This window comes from Ictidomys tridecemlineatus, chromosome 7 (assembly GCF_052094955.1).
Source record: "Ictidomys tridecemlineatus isolate mIctTri1 chromosome 7, mIctTri1.hap1, whole genome shotgun sequence".
Classification (NCBI taxonomy): domain Eukaryota; kingdom Metazoa; phylum Chordata; class Mammalia; order Rodentia; family Sciuridae; genus Ictidomys; species Ictidomys tridecemlineatus.
Genome location: NC_135483.1, coordinates 141,592,481 through 141,613,815, shown reverse-complemented (window position 1 = coordinate 141,613,815; position 21,335 = coordinate 141,592,481). Strand labels below are relative to the sequence as shown.

The following is a 21,335-nucleotide window of genomic DNA, read 5'->3' as shown; positions in this document are numbered from 1 at the left end:
TAATTGGGTGGTTGATCTATTCTAGGATTGTTTCATTTCAGTTTGTAGATGGCTTAAATATCTCGAATCAGGTATGAGAGCTAGCACGTATTTAATACAAAGACAAAAACAAAGTCATACTTTCTGGTCTCAGCTCTGTCCTCACCTCACCCCAGGCTGGCCACACACTTTCTCTTGTTTTTCCTTTCCTAATAAGTGATGGCAATACTGTGCCTTGGGCACCTCACATAAATGTTAAGGGGACAAAAGGGACACATTTATAAAATACTTCAGATCTTTATAAAAAAGTGTTCTCCAAGCATAAGCTTTAAACATTATATTCAGGCAATTATTTTGCAATTGCCCATCAACCTCTTCAAGCTTCGATTCAATACTTATCTCTTCCAAAAAGTTTTTCTGGATTGATCTCACCCATGCCAATGACTTCTTTATACATTTATCACCTTGGCATTGCAATTTTCTTTTCCTTTTTTTTTTTTTTTTTTTTTTGTGGTGTTAGGGACTGAACCCAGGTTTTTGTACTCACTGGGTTCTATCACTGACCCACACTCCAGCTTAGCTAGTTTACTTTTGTGTGTGTGAGTGTGTGTGTGTGTGTGTGTGTGTGTGTGTGTGTGTGTGGTGCTGGGGATTGAACCCATGGCTTTGTGCATGTGAGGCAAGCACTCAAACAATTCAGTTAAATCCCAGCCCTCAGCTAGTTTGCTTTTTATCTGTTGTGTTATAACACCATCTATCCAGTTGCCCACACTAGACATCTTTGGTATCATCCTGGCTCCTCCCTCTCACACCATCTCCACCTAGTGACAAGTCTCATCAGTTCCATCCCAGTGCACCCTGGGATACACAGCACTTCCATAGCCTTGTTGCTTATCACATTCCAGTTGCTTTTCTGCATTGCCTACTCATGGATCTTTCTCACTCTGGCCTGGTCCTTCCCAGTTCATCCTCCTCTGTGTTTCTGAGAGATCTTTAAAAGATAAAAATCGGATCCTGTCTACTCTGTTTAAACACTTCAAACTCCTTTAGCTTAGCACAGAAGATAGTTCTTTTCCACTAGTCCCCCTGTCCAGCCTAAAGTCCTATTACACTATTCCCCTGCTCCCTGCCAAGTCTTCCCAGAGGGAGGTGAGTTGTGAGGTCCCATGGAAAGGAGCCCAAGAAGAGTTCCCCACGTTTCCTTGGCTTCATTGCCTGAATGCCTGCACACACTGTTCCTTTGCCTTCAACACCCACTCCCTAACCAGCAAATCTTAATGGTTTTCACATTTTAGTTGAAGCATCTACTTTTTTTTTTTCCTTTTCTTTTTTTTGGTGCAGGGGATTGAACCCAGGGGCACTCAACCACATCCCCAGCACTTTTTGTATTTTATGTAGAGACAGGGTCTTGCTCAGTTTCTTAGGGCCTCACTAAGTTGCTGAGGCTGACTTTGAACTTCTGATCCTTCTGCCTCAGGTTTCCAAGCCCTAGGATTACAGGCGTGCCCCACAGTGCCCAGCTAGTTTAAGTACCACTTCTATAAGAAGGACTTTAAGACCCCCCCTGACCCCTCTCCCATCTGTACTAGATGTTCATCCTCTTCATGCTCATCGAGTGGCACTGGAAAGCCTCATCCTTTTGCACTATAACCATCCATTGATCTTGCCTGCTTCTCCTAGCAAGCTGTGCGCTTCTTGCAAGCGGGGACTATACTTCTTGACTTTGTATTCTGAGCATGTAGCATTCTGAGTCAGGCACACAGTTGTCCTTAGTAAATGTCTGCTGCATGAATGAATGAAATTTTTACACTGGATGGGTGACCCAGGAACCACAGAACATGGAAAGTTGTGTAACTTTAGTCTTGTGGATCAACTATGAGTCCAGAAGCCTATAGGATAATGATCAAACATAGACCATTGTATTGGTCTCAAATATCACCTATAGCTTCTGATTTTTATTAAAAATGTATTTTTTAGTTTACCATGTTAGGAAGTCATCTCTTCATTAACTGAAAATACTTTCTTATTTGAGATCTCTTTTGACACATCTCTTTCAAGGAAATTTTTCTCCTTTTTGACTGTATACAAGCCATAAAAAAAGGCTTAAACAAAGAGAATTCACAAATTTTAAGTGTTATGGACTTGAGGATATCAACAGACGCAAATTGAAATCTGCACTCTGTCGACCATCAGATGGACTTGGGGGTGCAGCTACATAATTTCAGGATAGAAGGGTTGTTTACTGTTGTTGGAGAAAGAGGGACTTTTGCTCTCTGGTCCCCTTTCTAAGTCTGCTTTTAACTATAAGAATGAATAGACAGTGACCTGTTCACAGAGGGAAGAGAAAATTATTCATATACAAGAAACTTGGATTCAGAGTGGCTCTCCTTCCACCAAGAGTATGGCCAGAAGCATCAGTACCCCTGCAGTGGTGTAGGAAGGACACTCCCTGTCAGGTGTCTAGAAAGGACAGCTTTTGAAGGCCCAGGTGAAACACAACCCTTACAATAACTTCCAGTCTCTCCCAAGAATCAGTTCCTGGACTGGTGTGGCTTTATTGACAAATACCCTCTGGGCCTCTGGGCCAGGGCCAGCCCTCCCATGGCAAATGGTTACAGGTATGAAGACTTGCATTGAGACTTCCCTTGGCTCCTTAAGGGAAAAGAACAAGCCGTGCAGTAGCTAAGAGCTTGGGTTCTGGTGACAGAGGCCTGAGTTTGAGTCCTCATTCTGCAAATGATGTCCACGTACTCCCTGGGCAAGTCATTTAACCTCTCAGGGCCTCAGTTTCCATATTTGCAAAGTGGGGGGAAGTAGCATTTATGCTTCAGTTCTGTATGCTTGGTACATGATAAGAGTTCAAGTAATAGAAGTTATCTGGATTATTCGCTTTTCTGGTCATCTGAAATAACACAAAACTACTGAAATTCTAATTCACATGCTACCTAGACAAATCAGTTTTTTCCCAGATTCTAAAAAATGACATAAAGCAAAAAACCTGATTGAATGAGTGTTAACCTAATGTCCCACCACCCTTATTGGAGCTGATAGTTTGGGTCTCTCTATTATCTAGAATTACATCCTCGGTGTTGTTTTACTCTTAGTATTATAGAGCTAATTTCCCTCAAGACTCAGAGATCAGGAAGCCGTGATACTGAGCAGAATGAATATCACTTTGGTATCCACCACCTTCCCTTCCCTTCCATACTTTGCTGAGAGTCACCTTGAGAATTTGGTGGCCTCTTGTAGGATTCTTCACTGACTGAGAAAATAAGCCTCCTGGATTGGATTACAGAGGCTGCCAGCAGTCTGTCAGTTCAATTCTATTTTATAAAGTCTATAAGTTACTCAGAATCAAGTTACCAGGTGGCTGGCGGGTGGGAGTTACAGGACAGCAAAAGAGTAAATTAGATTGAAATTCACCCAAAAGATCTGAAATATGATTTACCTGTGGGCCAGTTCCTGGTTTCAAGTGAAAACCAAAAACAAGTTCAAGGTTCACTATTTTTTCCTCATTTTCTTCAGGTTCACCTCCGGAGTCCTAAAACAGAAAACCAAGTCCCGTTTATTCTGTGTAGCTTTTTAACTTTGACTTCTTATATAAAGCAGATGACTTCTTATTGCTAGTTTTTTTTTTTCATTCTAATATACTGGAAAAAAATCTATTTTGGTCATTTTGGATTAAGCTACAAGTTACAAGTTACAATTGCTCAAAGCAAGAGAAATGACAGGCTTTTGGGAACTTTGCCAAGTGACTTATCTACACACTTCAGATTGAATGTCACCATCTTTTTCACAATATATCTTGCAATTTCATCCTAAAATGCACTTTGTGGAGGTGCATTGTGAGATTTCAACTTGAGAGTTTCAAGACACCCAAGAAGTGCACAAGTTATTCCCAAAGAGGAATTTTGCAGTTCCTAGAGAATATATGAATGGAGGACCCAAGAGCTTGCATATGGAGAACCATGGTAGTTGCTGAATGAGTAGAGGTCTGTGTATTAATTCAAAGTTTTTGCTGACTTTATAACAAAGTATGCCATATGCTTAGATTATGTTTAGAATAATATGTTAAGTACAATAGTACTTAATGTTTTGTTAATATTTTAACTGGTAGAGGATAAGGATACTCCTTATCCTAGGTTTTGTTTTCCTGCAGTCAACTGTGGTCCAAAAGTTATTAGATAGAAAATTTCAAAAATTAAAAATTCATAAGTTTAAATATCTTTTATTCCAGCATATTGTTATAATTGTTCTATTTTATTCTTGGTTATTGCTGTTATTTCCAATGATGCCTAATTTATTTTATAATAGGTAAGTATGTATAGGGGAAAATAGTAGATATAGAGTTTGATACTAACTTCAGGTTCAGGCATCCACAGGGAATATTGGAATGTATTCCCTGTGGATTAGGGGGACTGCTGTATGAATATGTCACTCAAACAATAACCCCTCCCTTAATGCGGTGACAACCCAGAGTTCTAGTGTGTGAATTCCTTTAGTGATTGACCAGTTGCAGGAAGGTCTCCAGAGCAGGTGGGAGGCCAATGTCACCTATAATACTGGCACTTCCATCTTCTAGCCACTCAGGTGAGAAGTGTTGTTCTTATCATGAATGTTTTGTTAATATTTTAACTGGCATAGAATAAACCATATATGCACACATCCTAGTCTTCAAAGGGCCTTTTGTTGGACAGATATGATTACATTTAACTTCAAACATCAGTTTCCGACATTGGCAAATTTAGGTGTGGATGTGGCAGGTGCATATGTCAATAAAAGTTGCACACTTTCAGTAAGAAAAAAAAAACTTACCTTAATTAGTGGTGGGAAGTGAAAAAAGTTCAGATAATCATGTGTTAGTTTCTCAATGGCCGACTATAAAAAAAAATACATGATTTTATTAATGGCTGAATAACACCAAGAGAGGATTAAATTATTGGTCCCATATAAAAGCATCCTTTATTTTATAGTTCATAAAATATCTTGGGGATGTAAATACCTATCATTTATGGAGCACATATCTGATTGTCCAACATAGGGTAGGCAGTTATAATTATTTAAAGGAACAGAAAGACTTTAAAGATGTCAAACTTTAGACTACACATTAAATAAAAACCATTCTTCAACCCCTAGTATTGTGTGACAAATTAGTGTCCTAGTGTATAAAGTGCAGTTATCATTCTGCGTAACTATAGGGAAAACCAAAAAGTACAGGAATAGAACACCAGAGGCATTCAGAAAGGCTGCAGCCTCACTACAGGGTTTGGTTGCTAGGACTTTCCTCCGTACAGGGGTCCAGCACACCCCTGGTGAAACACAAAGAAATCTTAAAAGATAGAAGTCTAGTTTAGAGTATGAGTTTTTGACACTCATTAGAAAATATATACTTTTTCTGTAAACTGATCATGTAGGGGAAAAAGAAGTACCAATCTGATAAAAACTGGATGCATTTTTTTTGTCCTAAAGCAAAATGAAATTGCTGACACTTGACAATGTAATGAACATTTACTGGATGTTCAATCTTCTTCCTTACACCTAGCTCCTCCACATCAAGACTTGCACGCTCAGGGGAGAAGGGAGTCCCAGACAGGCTTAGAGGGAGGGCCAATAGTAAAAAAGCAGAGAGGATATACTGCTCCAGTTTCTAGTTTCATCACCTTCCCTTGGGCAGAGAGACTCTTCGAGAAGGTATACAGTGAGGATTGTGCCTTCCTTGGTGAAAGAGCAGAAAATGAAGGTCACGATCTCACCACCAGGCCGTGTATACTTGTGTGTATGCATGTGCGCGTGTGCATCCACGTGCATACAATAGATGTTCCTGACAAGTATCAGGAGGGCTCATCTAGCCTGGAGATGCTCACAGGGCCGAGTCCCCAAAGGCCCAGCTTGAAGCATTATTCATTCTAACTGCCCTAAAAGTATGGTAGCTCCCCTTGGAACAAGTTTCCACGACCTTTTCCCTTCTTTTTCCCTCTCACAGAAGTGTGTCAGAAATACCCACGCTCCAGATGGGTTTAATGGAGCGCCATCTGTTGGCCAAGGCCCTACCCGGAGCCATTCTAATGCAGCCCAGCTCTGGTGGTGAGGTGGCCTTGCCTTCCTGACTGTGGAGAATCACCCCTGTGTACTGTTTTTATATGCATGGGCAGACTCACCTAGGTCCTGAGACAGAGCTGACCACCCAGGGAGACCCTCTGGGTCCTGGGGAGGACACTGCTCTGACCCCACCCCATGTGCTGCTTCCCATGAGGGCATTTTCTCCCTGCATGTTTGGTGGCATCTCTGCAGCACGATTAGACCATTTTGGTCACTGTTTCTATCTCGAAGCTATTTCAACAGTGGCCTCTGTAACACCATTCTCCCCCATTCCCCACTTCCCAGACACACACCCTTTCTTCTCTCTCCTGCCCAGGCTCCTTTGACCCTCCTTGCTACCTGTGGCCTTTATGCAGGCCCCTGGTCAATCAGACAGACAGCTGCCCAGACGGAAGGGGTCCATTCTAGATCAGGGGTGTTAAGTGTAGCTGTGCTTTCCTTCTTTCTTTTAGTATTTAAAAAAAAAAATATATATATATATATATATATACATGGACACAATGTCTTTATTTAATGTATTTATTTAATTAATTTATTTTTTTATACCTCTATTTTATTTTTATGTGGTGCTGGGGATCGAACCCAGTGCCTCACGCATGCTAGGCAAGCGCTATACCACTGAGCCACAACCCTGGCCCTTGTTTATTTATTTTTATGTGGTGCTGAAGATCTAACCCGGTGCCTCACATGTGAAAGGCAAGCGCTCTACCACTGAGCCACAACCCCAGCCCCTATTAGTAATTTTTAGTGGTGGTAAAATTCATGTACCATAAATTTAGCCATTTAAAAATGTGCGCCCGAGTGGCATTTGTACCTTCATGGTGTTGTGCAACCACTCTCTCTAAAACACATTCCAACACATTTCCATCACCCCAAGGGGACTCTGCACCCACTGCCCATTCCCCCCTCACTTTCAGCCCCTGGCAGCCATTTCTCTGTTTTCTGTCTGTAGGGATGCACACAGCCCAGATACTTCACATAAATGGAATACAAATGTGACCTTTCGTCCTGGCTCCCTTTACTGAGCATCAGGTTTCAAGGCTCAATCACCTGAGGCAGGATCCGGATTTCACTGGTCTCCTCCAAGAGCCTGTGAACAGCTGTCTTCCCTGTGCCCGTTCTCTGCCCCTGTTCACAGCCTGCTATCTGACCTGTTCCTCTCTAGATTATAACCTCCTCAGTGTTTTTCAAAATCCAGCCTCTCTTTTCTAATCCACTTTAAGACATCCAGAAGTGAAGTTTAAACACATCCATTCTCTCCAGCTCTGGTCAAATTCCAGACCTCTGGCCTAAAGTTGGAAGCAGGCCAGGACCTGGCCTGACCTGCCTTATACTTTGGCCATGATGAATTCTAGTCCCCGCCCAGGCTTCCACCAGAAAGAGCTGCCCGATGCCCCTTCTAACACAACCAATCTGCTCTGCTCCTCTCCGTCTCTTCCCTGCCTCTCTTCCCTGCCTCCTCTCTTCCTTTTCCCACCTCTGTCTGTATTCCAAATTCTGTTCTTCCTCCAAGATCCAGCTCAAAGCCCCCATTCTGTGACGTTTCCCCTTTCCTCTCCCCTTTCTGCTCCTCCCCAAGTAATGAATTGCCTCTCTTCTTCCAACTGCTCATAAGAAGTTGCTTGTGCATGTTTTATCTCTCTTCAGGCATATAAATTCCTTAAGGGCAGGATGATTCTCTGACTCTTCACAGGCCAAGTCTTGCAATTAGTAGGCATTCACTGAATTTGTTGAGCAATAAACAGTAAATTTGAACATTACTTGTCTCGATGCTAACAACCAGCATGAATGGGCCACTTTGGTTGTTCTCAGCCAAGTCTGGGAATATTTAAATCACTTGCGGTTTGTTGAGGTATCACGGCTTACTATTCCTTTCCCCTCTAACTAGTACTTAAGGAATACTGGTTCTTTTTAAAAGACAGCAGAAGGGAAGGGGAGGTAGGAACATCTTATTTGGCATTTGCTACATAGGACAGGGTTTATAAAATTTCTCTTTTGGAACTCTGGAACTTCTCTGTATATTATTGAAATTAATTTTTCCTACTGTAAACATCTAAGCCAGCATAGCTTTTCAGGATGAACTTGGCATACCCAGAGGCCAAGATTAAGTTCTTTGCTATCCTTTGAGATGTATGTTGATGCATGAGCTTTCTTGCCCATCTTGTAGGAGGGAAATGTCAGAAAGTTCTTGTTTTCTGCCTTATAGATGGTCTCTGGTGGTTTTGTGCCAAGCCATTGTCTGAAGTGTGCCAAAAGACTGTAAGACGTTTCTTATGTGGATCTGGGTCTGTGAGATGAAGTGAGTGGGTTTTCTTTGGACTTTGTGGTGATTTCTCTAGAAAAGCCAATATGAGTGGCTTCAGGATAAAGGGAAGTTAGCTGGCATGTTCACAAATTGTGAAGGTGTGGATTGTTTGTTTTTTTTAAAGAGTGAAAGTGGAAGAGGGGAGAGAGAGAGAGAGAGAGAGAGAGAGAGAGAGAGAGAGAGAGAGAGAGAGAGAAAGAGAGAATTTTATTATTTATTTATTTTTTAGTTTTCGGTGGACACAACATCTTTGTTTGTATGTGGTGCTGAGGATCGAACCCTGGCCGCACGCATGCCAGGAGAGCGCGCTACCGCTTGAGTTACATCCCCAGCCCTGAAGGTGTGGATTTGGATGGGAAGTTGCCTTTTTTCTACTTTTCCTCTTTTATTTGATTTCTGCCCTTTCTAACCCATGCATACCCTTCCCCCTACCCACATTGCTGGAAGCAAACTTGATTTTATCCTGGCTAAGATCTCTCTGGAAATTGTCCTCTGATCAATAACATTGCTCACAGGTATCTGCAATTCCTATTAGATTTGAGGAACTAAAAACCACAAAACCAAACACACAAAACCCAACCTGATTCCTAAATGGCAAAAAAAACAACAAAAACAAAAATGAAAGTAGAGGTTTAGTTTGAAATTATTCAGGATTGAAGTTTTGGGGGAAACATTAGGAATTCCTGAGTTCAGTGGGGCATTAGAATACACATGTGTTGATGTCTATTCCAGGTGACAATTATGAAGATTACAAAAGCAACCACACATTCCCATGACTTCAGGTTACCTCTCTGGCTTAGGTTTACTCAGGCCATGCACAAGTTCCAGTCCCAGAGGGACTCCTAATGGATATTTGGCTTCCCTAGCATGAAATGGATTAAGTGGCCTCCTGCCAGTGCGGGTGTGGTGCCATACTGCTTGGCTCACAGGTCCTCAAGCACACTGAGCTTTCTCCCACACCCAGGCCTTGCCACAGGCAGTGCCTCTCCAGACGTCCTGCCCTATCTTTCCACCTGGGGAACACCTACTTGTCGTCAGCTGTCAACTCCTTCATCACTTCTTCACAAAAGCCTCCCTCATCCCAACCCACCTCGCCTGTGTGGCATTGCTCAGAAGTCATTGCATCATGATTGCTCGAAAACTGTTCATCTTCCCCACTAGACAGGAACTTCCTGAGGGCACAGGAGTGATATGAGGGTACACCCAGGTCACACCTGATGTGTGATGGGTTAACTTGTCTGTCGTGGGATTATGAGGGGGGGAGGGGAAAGGAGGAGCAGCTGAATATGGACAGATACAACAAGAAGCATTTCAGCTGTAACTCCAGCACTGACTGTTTCTACCCCCAGCTGCTAACACCACCTGCTGCATGCATAGCAGGTGCTCAGTAAATACTTGTGGATGGGATGTTTTTCTTTGCAAGATACCTTAAAATGAATGATGTGTCCTTTGGAGACGATGCCCATGTCTTTGAAGTCTTCCTCCTCCAGCAACAGCAGTCGCTTGCCTGTGATGTTGTTTTCCTTAAACAAACTTGCATAGCCACTCATCTCCACTGAAGAGTCACCTGGGGGAAGCGAGGAGACGGAAGAAGAGGTTAGAATAAGTCATGTCCCCGACAAAGTTAACTCCATGAATAAAAAGGTAACTTATTCCACTTGCCTTTTCTGACGAGCTGCTGAACCCAAAAATACTGTGAAGAGAGGACATGCATGGTTTGGAAAATTCACACATAGCATTTTCAACAGGTGAAAATATCTCGAATTCCTGGCTCAGCAACAAAGGTAAGATGGGAGAGTTTCTCCGATTTTAAAATCTCAAGCTTTTAAATTGGAGAGATCCCTCCCTTTGTGGGGCAGTGGAAGGACTTCCTTGGAAGAAATGTTAAAATATTTTCAAGAGGGTGGTTAAAATGATTTTTCCACAAACGTGCCCATGGTCTCTGGACTGCCCAGGGGCACTATATTCAGGAGTTGTATGAGTATCAGGGATCACACAGCAGTGCACAGAGAGATGCACAGAATGAGTCCTCTGTCCTAGGCCTGTCTGGTCATGACATAGCCACGTGGCCCTGGACAAGTCAAAGCATGGAGTTTCCTGTGTGGAGTGAGGAGGCTAGACCAGGGAACCCTTATCCTTTTATCTCATTTGGCGCCTGATCACGCTGGCCTCTGATATTACTTGGGTGAAGGCACATAGACAGAAGGCCAGGTTCAGTCCCTCTGACTCTCTGGGAAAGCCCTTGACCCTGAAATTTTATTTAAATGGCCTAGAAACCACTCAAACTCAGAGCAAAGACTAAAAATAACTGTTGTAACCCAAGTGCTTTAAAAACAATTTCTTTTCAAAGCAGAGGGGCCAAGTTTGCAGCTAGGGATAAAGAGATTATGTGCAGGCTTGGGAATAAAGGAGACCCTAAGTCCTCTTTCCGTGGTAAGCAGGGTTGGCTGGAGAGTAAGTGTTATTGGGGCTCAGAACCTGAGAACTGGTGCCAAGTTTCCTCCCCTGCAGGAGCCAGAGACAACCTAATGCTGAAAGTTTTACTTCAGAGGAATACAAAGGGCAGAAAGGGAAATGCCCTGGCCCACAAATCGGGTTGGGGTAGGTGAGTGGAGCTTCTGAAGGGGATCTAGCAGCGAGAGTATTCTTGGAGGCACTGGGTCTATTCCCTGAGATGGGGTCCAGCCTGTGAAGACTATGCTCCATCTTTATATTTTTCTTCATTTAATGATGCCCTCTGGCTTGTAGAACAGACCTGGACAGGCCTAAGTCCCTGAGGGCTCCGATCAGGAATTCTCATACCTGTTTTGTCACTAAGGAAACAGATATGGAGATAAGTAGGATTGTTCCTCAGGGCTTCTACCTGGAGCGTGGTGCGGAAGACTTCCTTTGGACTTAAATATTCTGCCCGCATCCTCTCAGCATCCTCTCATCCTGGAGCTCCTCTGGCTATGGCTGCAGAGGATGTCTGAGAGCACTGTGTCCATTCCTCCTGGGGAAGGCCAGAGCAAGGATGGCAAATATGAAGCTGTCACTTTTGAGCAGGCCTAAGGTGGGAAGGAAACCCAGTGCAGGGGAAATCCCAGCCCAGCACTGCCTTTACTAGATCCTTCTCCACCATGGCTCAAGTCCATACCTGGCATCTTAGGAAGGTTTACAGTCAAAGTTTTTCCAAGAATGTTCATTTGGTTTCCTGGGTCACTGCTTTAATTTTATTATTGGTACTTATTATTATATTCTGGAGTAGTTTCATGACCAATGGGAAGGTGAAGATTTAGAAGATTTGAGGAGATAGTTGCTTGTCTAGGGAGGCCTCATTTTCCATTATTATTGTATCAAAAACAAGGAAAAATGAAATTTGTCAGCTTCTGATAGTTAGATTTTCCTATGGCCCAATTCCCTCTAGTTGCATTTTTTAACTTGTGGACAAAAATGTGTGAGATACCTGCCCAGGTGCACTGAGGCATTAACAGAAGCAGCTTACCACGTCGTCTTCAGTCCATGCACCAATCTCAAAGGAAGGCAGCAGCTGCGTGGGAAATATGAATGACATGAAAAAAAAAGTAATATCCTCATCTTTTTGGTTTAGCCTCTCATCTTACTCGGTTTTCAGTGGCTGCTCTGGCATGGTTCCTCCTGCAGGTCAGGGTGAATGGAAAGCAATTTCCCTGACCTTACAAGGAAGTTCTCTGTTCTAGGGATTTAGACCCCAGAAGCCAATAATGTGTATCAATCTCTAGTAACAATCTGTTGCATTTTGTGAGCTGTTTAGGGGGGGATTTTCTACAACTTGGTATGTACTTCTCTTGGTCCTTAGCACACTAGGAATGGTTTTATATCCTGTATCAAAGCTTCAGCAGTTAAGGAATTTTTGACGTTTACCAGATACCAAGACTTCCTCAGAATTCTCAAGTCAACATGAGGATCAGTTTATCAATGAAAATTCCAAAGCAAGAACTTGGTAACCAGATGACTTATTATGCCTATTCTCATAGGTGGAGGGGTTTAAGTGTTTAACTGTATCACTTGCATTATATTCTTTAATACCAAATATCAGGATCCAGGGAGGAAGTAAGACATGCAAAACTAGAACTGTTCTAAGAAACCCAGGTGCAGAGTTGCACTAACATAGACTAAAACACCTCGCTTCCAGGTGCACAAGCACGAAGGAGACTTTCAGCCCACACCATTTTCAGCCCAAAGAGCTTCCTGTTCAGTGTAGGCCTGATGATCACAGTCTAAATAATAAATGCTTACTTAATTAAAAAAAAAATCTGTGTGTCCTATGGGTTGGATTAGAGCTCAAGCCATAATGCTTGGCTTCTTCACAAGATAACATGTCAAAGTGTCACTCAACCTGTTACAAATCATAATTTTTTTGTGGATGAGTTGAAAAGCAGCAGCTGAATTTGGTTGCTTTTACTATTAATGTTAATGACCAGAGGGTGGATTATTTAATCTTTCTAACCTGCAGGCATTTATTCACATACTCAATACTGCTAGGAGAGGCACAGCTCCTTCAAGAGCTTATAATAGAACTAAAGGTGAAACAGGTGTGGATGATATGTGGGACAGTCCAAGGCCATCTTCACCATTGTTTATTCAGTACCTAGAATACCAAACCATATCTGGTACATTTTTGTTGAACCATTTTGTAGAATGAATAAAATTGAAGGCTGCATGTACTGAAATGCTGAATTCTCTGGTATGGAGTTTAGTGTCTGTGGTGTACAAAAGCCAGTGTATTAGCAAAGGGTTCCATATGTATCATGGGGGAATGGAAGGCACAGGGGCTTGAGCTGGGTGCTGCAGGGCGAAGAGAAGTGATTCCAGATGAGAAGTAATAAGGCAAAACCCTGCGGGGGCCAGGAAGAGGGAAAGAGGGAGGATGGGTGTGGCATGTTCGCCTAAGTGAAGATTCTGGGAGCTCACATTTGGAGGAAAAAGGGGGAATGCAAAAGATGGGAGGGGGTGGCAGCAGTATGCAGAACAGGATTTTTTTTTTTTAATTCTACAGGTTAAAATCAATATAAATGTGTAGGTTTGAGTAATATAGACAAGTTGCAAAGACACAAAGCTTACACTTCAATCCAGACTATTCTATGTATACTCAGCTACCCTCCACATGCTTCGATTACCTCAAGGAGTATCCCTTCCCTCCTCTGAAACACTGGAGTTATGTAGGAATCATCCAACACACTCACCTGCTATAACAATGTGGAGAAGAGAAAGACTCAAGGGATTGAATCTAAGGCTGAACTTGATCAAAGAAAATACATGACAAGTTTTATTTCTTCACAGTGCAGCTGTATCCAGCTGCAGAAATATGTCGTTCCTTCTCCCATCATGGACACAAATGTGAAATAAGGAACTTTTCTCATTAGTCCAAGAAACACCAGGCTGCATTGTGGAAATATTTCCCTGCATTGAGGCCAGCTTTTACAGGAAACGAGGGCATGTGTGATGTTTTGATTTTTGTACAATTTCCAAATGTGCTAAATTAAATTGAGAAATAAGTATTTTTTGAAAAGAAAAAAGGTTGCAAGTGAAATAACCAACATCTTTGGTTTGAATGTCAAAGGAGAGTGGAGTTCTCTGAGGAGGGCTCAGCCCACACAGTGCCAGGGAAAGACACTGGACTGGGTCTGACTCACTCCAGCAGGAGTCCTTGCATGAGGCACACAAAGATCAGTGAGAGGAAGCTGGAGCCAGGCGCTGCTTCAAGACGGTTTGAATTTGGCAAGACAGGGGATAAGAGTTAATGATCTCCAGCCACATAGTGGCTTACCATTTCCTTTATGTTTTCTGTACCTTGTTAACATATCAGTGTATCTGCTGAAGGATGAGTTCTAAGCCTTTCTTTCTTTGGGGATAAAAAAAAAAAATCCCTCATGACTGCCCCATCACTTTAGAAATTCATTATTTACACTCCAACTGACTTCAGGAGAAAAAAGCTAACACTCATGTGCATGTGTGTGACAATGATTCCTTCAAAGGATGTTGGGAATCCACTTTAACAAAGATCTTATATACACAGCAACACATAACAAAGGGATTTACTGTCAAAACGTTTATTGCAAAATGGAGTCTTAGAACAAAGGAAAGCAAAGTAAAGTTCACATCAAAATGAAATGTATGACACCAACTTGGATTTCTGAATACACTGTGGAATTTTTGCTGGAATATCAAATTCCAACTATGAAGGCAGTAACTGAATAGTCTTACCACACGAGAGTAAAATTTAATCTTCCATACAAACATTATACACGATATTTGGCATATGACTTGCTCAGAATAACAATGCATTAGAATAACTAAGAGAAGGTTTTTGTTAAAAAAAACAATAAAGTGATAATGCCATCTATTCAAAGCTCACACTCAAAGAATATAAATATTTTCTATCATTTCGTACAAAATTCTTAAGAGTGCAAAAGCAGTATGTGCAGTGTATCATATCTAATATTAAAAGATATATTATTCTGCACACGATATAAAGTAATTAGTGTAAGTGCATGAAGTAAGTAATCACATGCCAGAAAGTTCCTCACAGGCAACAGAGTTCATGTGAAGCTAGTGTCTGAGAAAATGACCAGATTTCAGATTTTCTGATAGACCACTCATTTTCATCATAGAAATACTGCACCTAGAGTTTTCAGGCTATGCTACAATCAGATGAATAGAGCAGATTCACCTCTCTGGCAATGCTTAAAATCTAAACAGGAAAACAGTCTTACTCAAAAGCAGCAAAAGGTGCCTGATCATAGAAAAATTATGCTCTCTTATATATGTGTTATAGTGAGACACTACTAGTTTTACACAGCTAACGAGTGTAGTGTAACAATGATCCAAAGAAAAATAGTGTCAATATTTAATTTAGACTGTTTTAAAACTGTTTTTTATAAAACTCTTATCTCTCTAATAAAAACTCTGAAAAACAAAGTTATGTACATAGTAGGCTAAGAGAAGTCATTCTGGGTCTCTCCTAAACCCTTCTCCTACCTCCAATTCCTTTGATTTTAATGGGGACCAAGTTTGAGTATGTCAGTTGGTGTTGAAGTCTAAAAAACCCACTGCATGTTAAAACAAATCACTCTCAATATTTCCAGAACATTAAAAACAGTTGTGCTATGTGCCTTCAAACTCTTCCCACTGGTTATTTACATAAAATATTAAAATGTGATTTTGCTTTAAAAAATATGCTGTTAGGAAAAGGGCCTTTTAAATTAATCTGGCAACTTTTCAAAGAACTATAACATAATGAAGACTTTTTCTTTTTATATATTGTGGCATCACTGATCAATATAATGGAGAGTGCCCCCTCTGCCCGCCCCACCATGAAACCATTTCCACAAATGGTGGATCTGAGATGAAATCACAAAATTTCGATTGTGTAGTTGTTGTAATTTTTTTATACATTTATTTTATTTATTTTTATGTGGTGCTGAGGATCGGACTCAGTGCCTCACACATTAGGCAAGCACTCTACCACTGAACTATAACCTGAGCCTCTAGTTGTTATAATTTATTTTATTTCCATTCTTTCTTTTTTGAATTTGGATAATTTCATTTGGGGAAAACAATTAAGAGGTGGAACTCTAAAACTGCCAGATCTAATGAGTTTCCTACTGGGGAAGGGACGATGCTATGGAGATTGTGGGCAGAATTCTTTACAGGGTGGGAATGTCCCTGGCTTGCAGGATGTTACCAGTCTTGGCAGGAGTACTATGTACTGCCCTGGTTATTGTGACAACTGAAAATGTGTCTCAGCCCCAACCTCCACCCCAAACACCATCAGGTGACACACTGCTGCTCCAGGTGAGAGCCACTAGTAGGGTGTTATCAAATTCTACATGCTCAACTTTGTGACTAAAGAAAAAAAGGCAAAAGGTGATACATTTTCAATTGTATGACTCTGACAATTATTACAATTTAGAGTTTCAATTCTCATTTTGAATCTTTACATTTCTGTTTCTTTAACTCGTCTCTTTAGAAATGTACATTTTTGTTAAGAAACGAACTAAGTTTAATACTGATAATTTGCCATTTCAAAAACTGATCTGAAAAGTTAAATTTGAAGCTGTACAATTAACATCTTTAGAAATTCTACACATGGTTAATAGGCATTTCTTTTTAAAATTAATAAAATTAGCAATATCTAAAGTCTTTAAAATAATCTTTCTAGACAGAATGAGAGCACTGCAAAATTCTGTTTATGTGATTTGGATTTCAGGGATGTTTCACCATTTTAAAACCACCAGGACCCTGATTTGGAACAAAAAGTTAAAAGAGCCAAAGCCATATAGTCCAATTCCAGATGAAGAACAATTTGAGCCAATTCTGCTGTATCCTAAATCCTTGCAATTTCTTAATGGCACATGTTTAAAATCCAGGACTATTACGCTCCTCTGGAAAGCACAGCATGTATTCACTTCATACTACTCTGAATATTTTATAGTTTTCATTTGACTTTTATTCTTAATTCAATTGGTCAAGAAAACTTGCATTTTGAATAAGCATCCTTTATTCCTAATTCTTCTTTGACACTTGATTCCTCTGTAACGTACTACATGTCTTTCCTTAATGATAATACATTATATTACTAAGCAGAGTATTGAGCTATGACATCTCTGGAATATTGGTGAGGAAAATGGCAGCAGTTAAGAGGTGGGAGAAATGCTATCTAATTAATGATAAACCTAGGTCTACATACAGACTCCTATAACTCTCCTTTTTTGGTCCTATTTGGCTGCTTTTAATGCACCACAACTTTATTTATAATCACATGGATTTATATGATAATTAAGAAAATGTCAGTTTCATTCTGTTTATATGTTCTAGATTTATCCTGGATTGTTCTTAAGAGGTGGTAAGGTTGGTTCACATTCTTACACAAGATCCTGCCATGCACAGAGATGTCCTGGCTTCCTCAGTTTTGCTCAAAGTCACCCATCACTGGGGCATTTCCTGACCACACTTTAAAAACCTCAGCCTCCTCCACTGGCCTTCTCCTCCTTCCTGAATCATTGTTCAGCAGGCACCTAGTGAACGTTAATGTATCACATGATGCATTTTCTCTGCTCATAGTATGTATGCTCCATGAGTGCAAAAAGCTTTCTTCCCCTAGCTCTTCCCCCAAACATTACCTGTAACAGAGAAGGGGTTCAGTGAATATCTATGGAATGAATGGCTTTATTTTTGCCTGGAAAAGGTCTACGAGCTTTTACAACCCCACACCTTCTGCTCTCTCCTTTAGGTTCCAAGGGACCCTGAAAAGTGAGGAGCTGCAAGGTGTCTCTTCTGCTCCACCAAGATGTTCTGATTGCATGGCCTGGCTAGTGTGGGGAGCAAGTCTCTGTCTCTGAGCAGACAGGCTGCCCATGCATCTGGATCTTATGTGAACAGACAGAGGAGTTACAGCAGAGGTGTGAGGAGGACCCATCTTCCAGGGCAAAGGTTTACCTGCTCATTCTGTATATGCTCAATTTGGTGGTGCAACCTGCAAACTACACCGTCTGGGGCACCTCTCAGGGCTCAGAGTTTCCCCAAGAGCAACTGAATTAAATCAGTTTGTACAGTTTACATTCTAAGAATATTCTCTTTCTTTCCTGAGAGCTACTCATTTTTAATTTTCACTTCATGTATTAAGCAGTATCACTTGAAATTGACAGTTCAGTTTTCCAGAAGGTTACTATAACCACTTATTTTTCAGTGTCTTTTCACTGGCACAATTAATAGGAGCTGACATTAACTGGCCACTTACCAAGTGCTTGGTATTGAGTTAAGTGCCTTATACATATTATTTCTTTTAATCCTCATGACATGTCTTTGAAGTAGGTTACTATTATTCCCATGTTAATGATGAGCAAACAGACTCACAGAGATTAAATACTGTGCCCAGGGTTGCACAGCAAGTAGAGACCTACAACCTTTTACTAGTGATTTCTCCCTATATAATGGTCAGTGGCACAGCACACTGAGAGTTTTTAGTTCTCAATGGGAATTAAAAGAACATCATAGTTCAAATTCTAAAAGACCCTTTTATGAATATACTTAGAAATAATATTAGATAATATCCATGATGACATCCTTTCTTTTAACTTTAATATAATAAACTGCTAAAAGTAGTTTTGTTTAATAGTCAAGTTTAATTTGACTATTTAATTGTCTGCTTTTCAATTTAGATTAGAAAAAACTTGGTTCTTTTGCTTTTCTTTATCTAGTTACAATTTTAAAAATGGTGTTTTATAATTTAAATGAGCTCTGACAAACCTATGACATCATTCTGAGTGTATCTCTGTAGCCTCATATTTACAGCAGCACCTGTGTCAATTTTTCTGAAATACCAGCATCACTGAACAGGTTTAAAACAACAACAACAAAAAACTACTCTGAGAAACTAGATTAGATATAGAAAGCACCCTTCAGAATTTGGTTATACCTAAGTAAGGGTGACTAATCTTCGCTTTCATTTTAAAACATTTACTTTCTTCTTTAAGATATCGATACATATATTTTGAATTCAGTATTATCACACCCCTCTGGAAAACCAAGAAAAGGTCATGCAGAGCGCCCTTACTGGAAATGAAGAGCAGGCCGGTGCTTAGTATGTGCTTACCTGGGAGTATCCCTTTGGGACAGGTGCCCCCCACACCCCCTTTCCGTGGATAAGCCTTATATGATGGTGTGTTGTTGTTAAAGTGCTTCCTGGGTTAGCTCTGGTATGCAAGCCGCCATCTACTGTTGGCTTTAGAATAGAGTATCTACCTTCAAATGGACTATTGAAAACAGTTCCCAGGTAGCACTTTGAGCAGCTGTGCTGTTAAGCATTAAAGATTCTTGGCATTTAGGTATTTCTGAAGAAGCATTTTCTTACAATCTTCTTTCATGTCAATCTTTTTGTGGTTGAATTTTATAGTCACTATCAATCATTTTTGACGTTACAATACATTGTCATAAGAAAAAAAAATGTAATATGTTCCAGAAGAATCAAGTGTCAAAAAAGAATTAGGAGTGAAGGATGCTTGTTCAAAATGCAAGTTTTCTTATCTAAGTGAATAAAGGGAATAAAATAAAGTCAAATACAAACTATAAAATATTCATTAAAAAAAGAAAAAGCCAGAATGTCATTAGTTTAAAAATACTATATTGTATATAGAAGCACAAATTTCTATAATCAGGCACCGTATTTGCTGATTCATAAATATATCTTTTTGGTTTAATCATTCCCCCTTTCTATAAGCAAAAATCAATCAAAAGTTAAATAGATAAGGAAATGACTGTCCTGTAAATGTGATTGGCCTAACAATGCAGTGCTTGATTTTCTGCCTCCTTACTGTTATTTATGCAGACTGAGAGAACAATTTTCTTTCCTTTTTTTCTTTCTGAACATTTCCAACTTTAATACTTTGCTTTCTGCTTTCATTCACTATTATTATCCATGTCATTCTCCTCCTCCTCACCGTCATCATCATCATCATCGTCACCTTCTGACAAGTCAAAATCACTGAACCCCAGGGCCATGTTGACTTTCTTTCCCCTTCTCTTAGATGTGGTTTTGGAAGAATTCTGCTTGGCTTGCATGTTTATCTGCATCCCAGAATGCAGCACAGCTCCTGCTTTGTTCATTGAGAAGATATCCCCAAAGCCCATCAGCATCATGGCCTGCAGACTTGGGTTGATGCCATGGCCCTCCCCGTTACTTGCTGCTGTGATCTGACATGACATCTCTGCACTGTTTGACTCCTCTGTTTTAGATTCAAAGTAAGACTCCTCAGACATTCTTGCAGCAAGAGGCAAGAGAAGCTATCAAAGGGGAAGAAAGGACAGAAGTAAAAAGAGAAATTAGGACCAATTTAAATAAGAAAATAGATACCACAAAATTAGTTGGTACTACACAGGAAGTAAGTGATTAGTGAAATCCATGAATGTAGGGAAATAGGTGAGAATTTAATTAATGGCAGATTTAGCTCCAGCATATTTGCCGTAATTTATGAATGACAGAGTAAATCATAAACAAAAGTTTGCAAAGCACCACAGGAAACAAAATTTCAAATGGACAGGAAGAGGCAAGTCCTCAGCCTTCATTTAGCTTAAAACAAAATAGTTTTTGAAATTTCTCTTAATTTTTCCCAATTTTACTTCCACATAGAAACATTTAGTAAACCACCATATCAAAAAAAAAAAAAAAAAGAAGAAGTTAAGCAGACATAAAATCTCAAGTAAAAAATTAAGAAACTCTGTACCAAGGAAGAAAAGCTCAGAGGAAGTATAAAATCAGTTCTGTTCTCAATGTAGTTCAAGGAGAATTTGAGTAGTTAATTACCTTTTAAATTGATTTAGTATTCTGACTATGCACTAAAAATGAGCCTAGAATCCATGTGCTTCCTTGTATTATTTACTTCATCCAGATGTTATGTAGTACCATTTGTCCAAATTATTCAATAATTTATTCGTTAATTTCAGTTCTACACAAGTATGTAAATGTATGTGAAAATGGGGGAAGGGAATATTCATTTAGATTACTGTTTTCTTCATCCTCAAATATTCAAGTTTCATCCTTTTAATAGAACTTGTTTTCCCCCCTAAGAATTCTGTTTTGCACAGGTTAAAAAATGTTTTAAAAAAATCTTACATAATTATTTTGGACAGCCAACCTATTCCCATAAATGTTCAGTCATATTCATACCAAAGTTAGTATATGTAAAATGTTCCAGCCTCCACTTAAAAAATAAGCAAATGAAGGCTTGTATTTCTGATGTGGTTTAATATGAATAAGTTTATGATCTACAAATCACCTAACTCTAGGAGGACTCTGACTTTCTGGGTATAAAGTTACCCAATACTTAGTACCAGTTTCTTAGTTTTTAAACTGAAGTTGGATCTGAGTTGTTGTTGTTTCTTTTTTTAAACAGCTCATTCTATTAGGAAGACTCCCAGAAGTGTTAGTTCAGAA

At 40.1% G+C, this 21,335-nt stretch overlaps 1 protein-coding gene across 9 annotated transcripts in view; it reads right to left on the bottom strand.

Moving 5' to 3' along the window:
• The window catches only part of Map3k20 (mitogen-activated protein kinase kinase kinase 20), a 172,133-nt gene that overhangs the window by 25,471 nt on the left and 125,327 nt on the right, over window positions 1–21,335 (bottom strand). For 7 of the 9 annotated variants that reach the window (XM_040294480.2, XM_078017615.1, XM_078017616.1 and 4 more), the window contains exons 12-16: window positions 11,868–11,912; window positions 10,046–10,076; window positions 9,811–9,950; window positions 4,795–4,857; window positions 3,428–3,520 (exon numbers count right to left, since the gene is read on the bottom strand). In XM_040294480.2, the coding sequence (XP_040150414.1) occupies window positions 3,428–3,520; window positions 4,795–4,857; window positions 9,811–9,950; window positions 10,046–10,076; window positions 11,868–11,912 (372 nt within the window). Of the gene's footprint in view, window positions 1–3,427; window positions 3,521–4,794; window positions 4,858–9,810; window positions 9,951–10,045; window positions 10,077–11,271; window positions 11,376–11,867; window positions 11,913–14,438; window positions 20,186–21,335 lie in introns of those variants that run through there. The other 2 variants (XM_078017618.1, XM_078017617.1) reach the window with 2 other exon arrangements.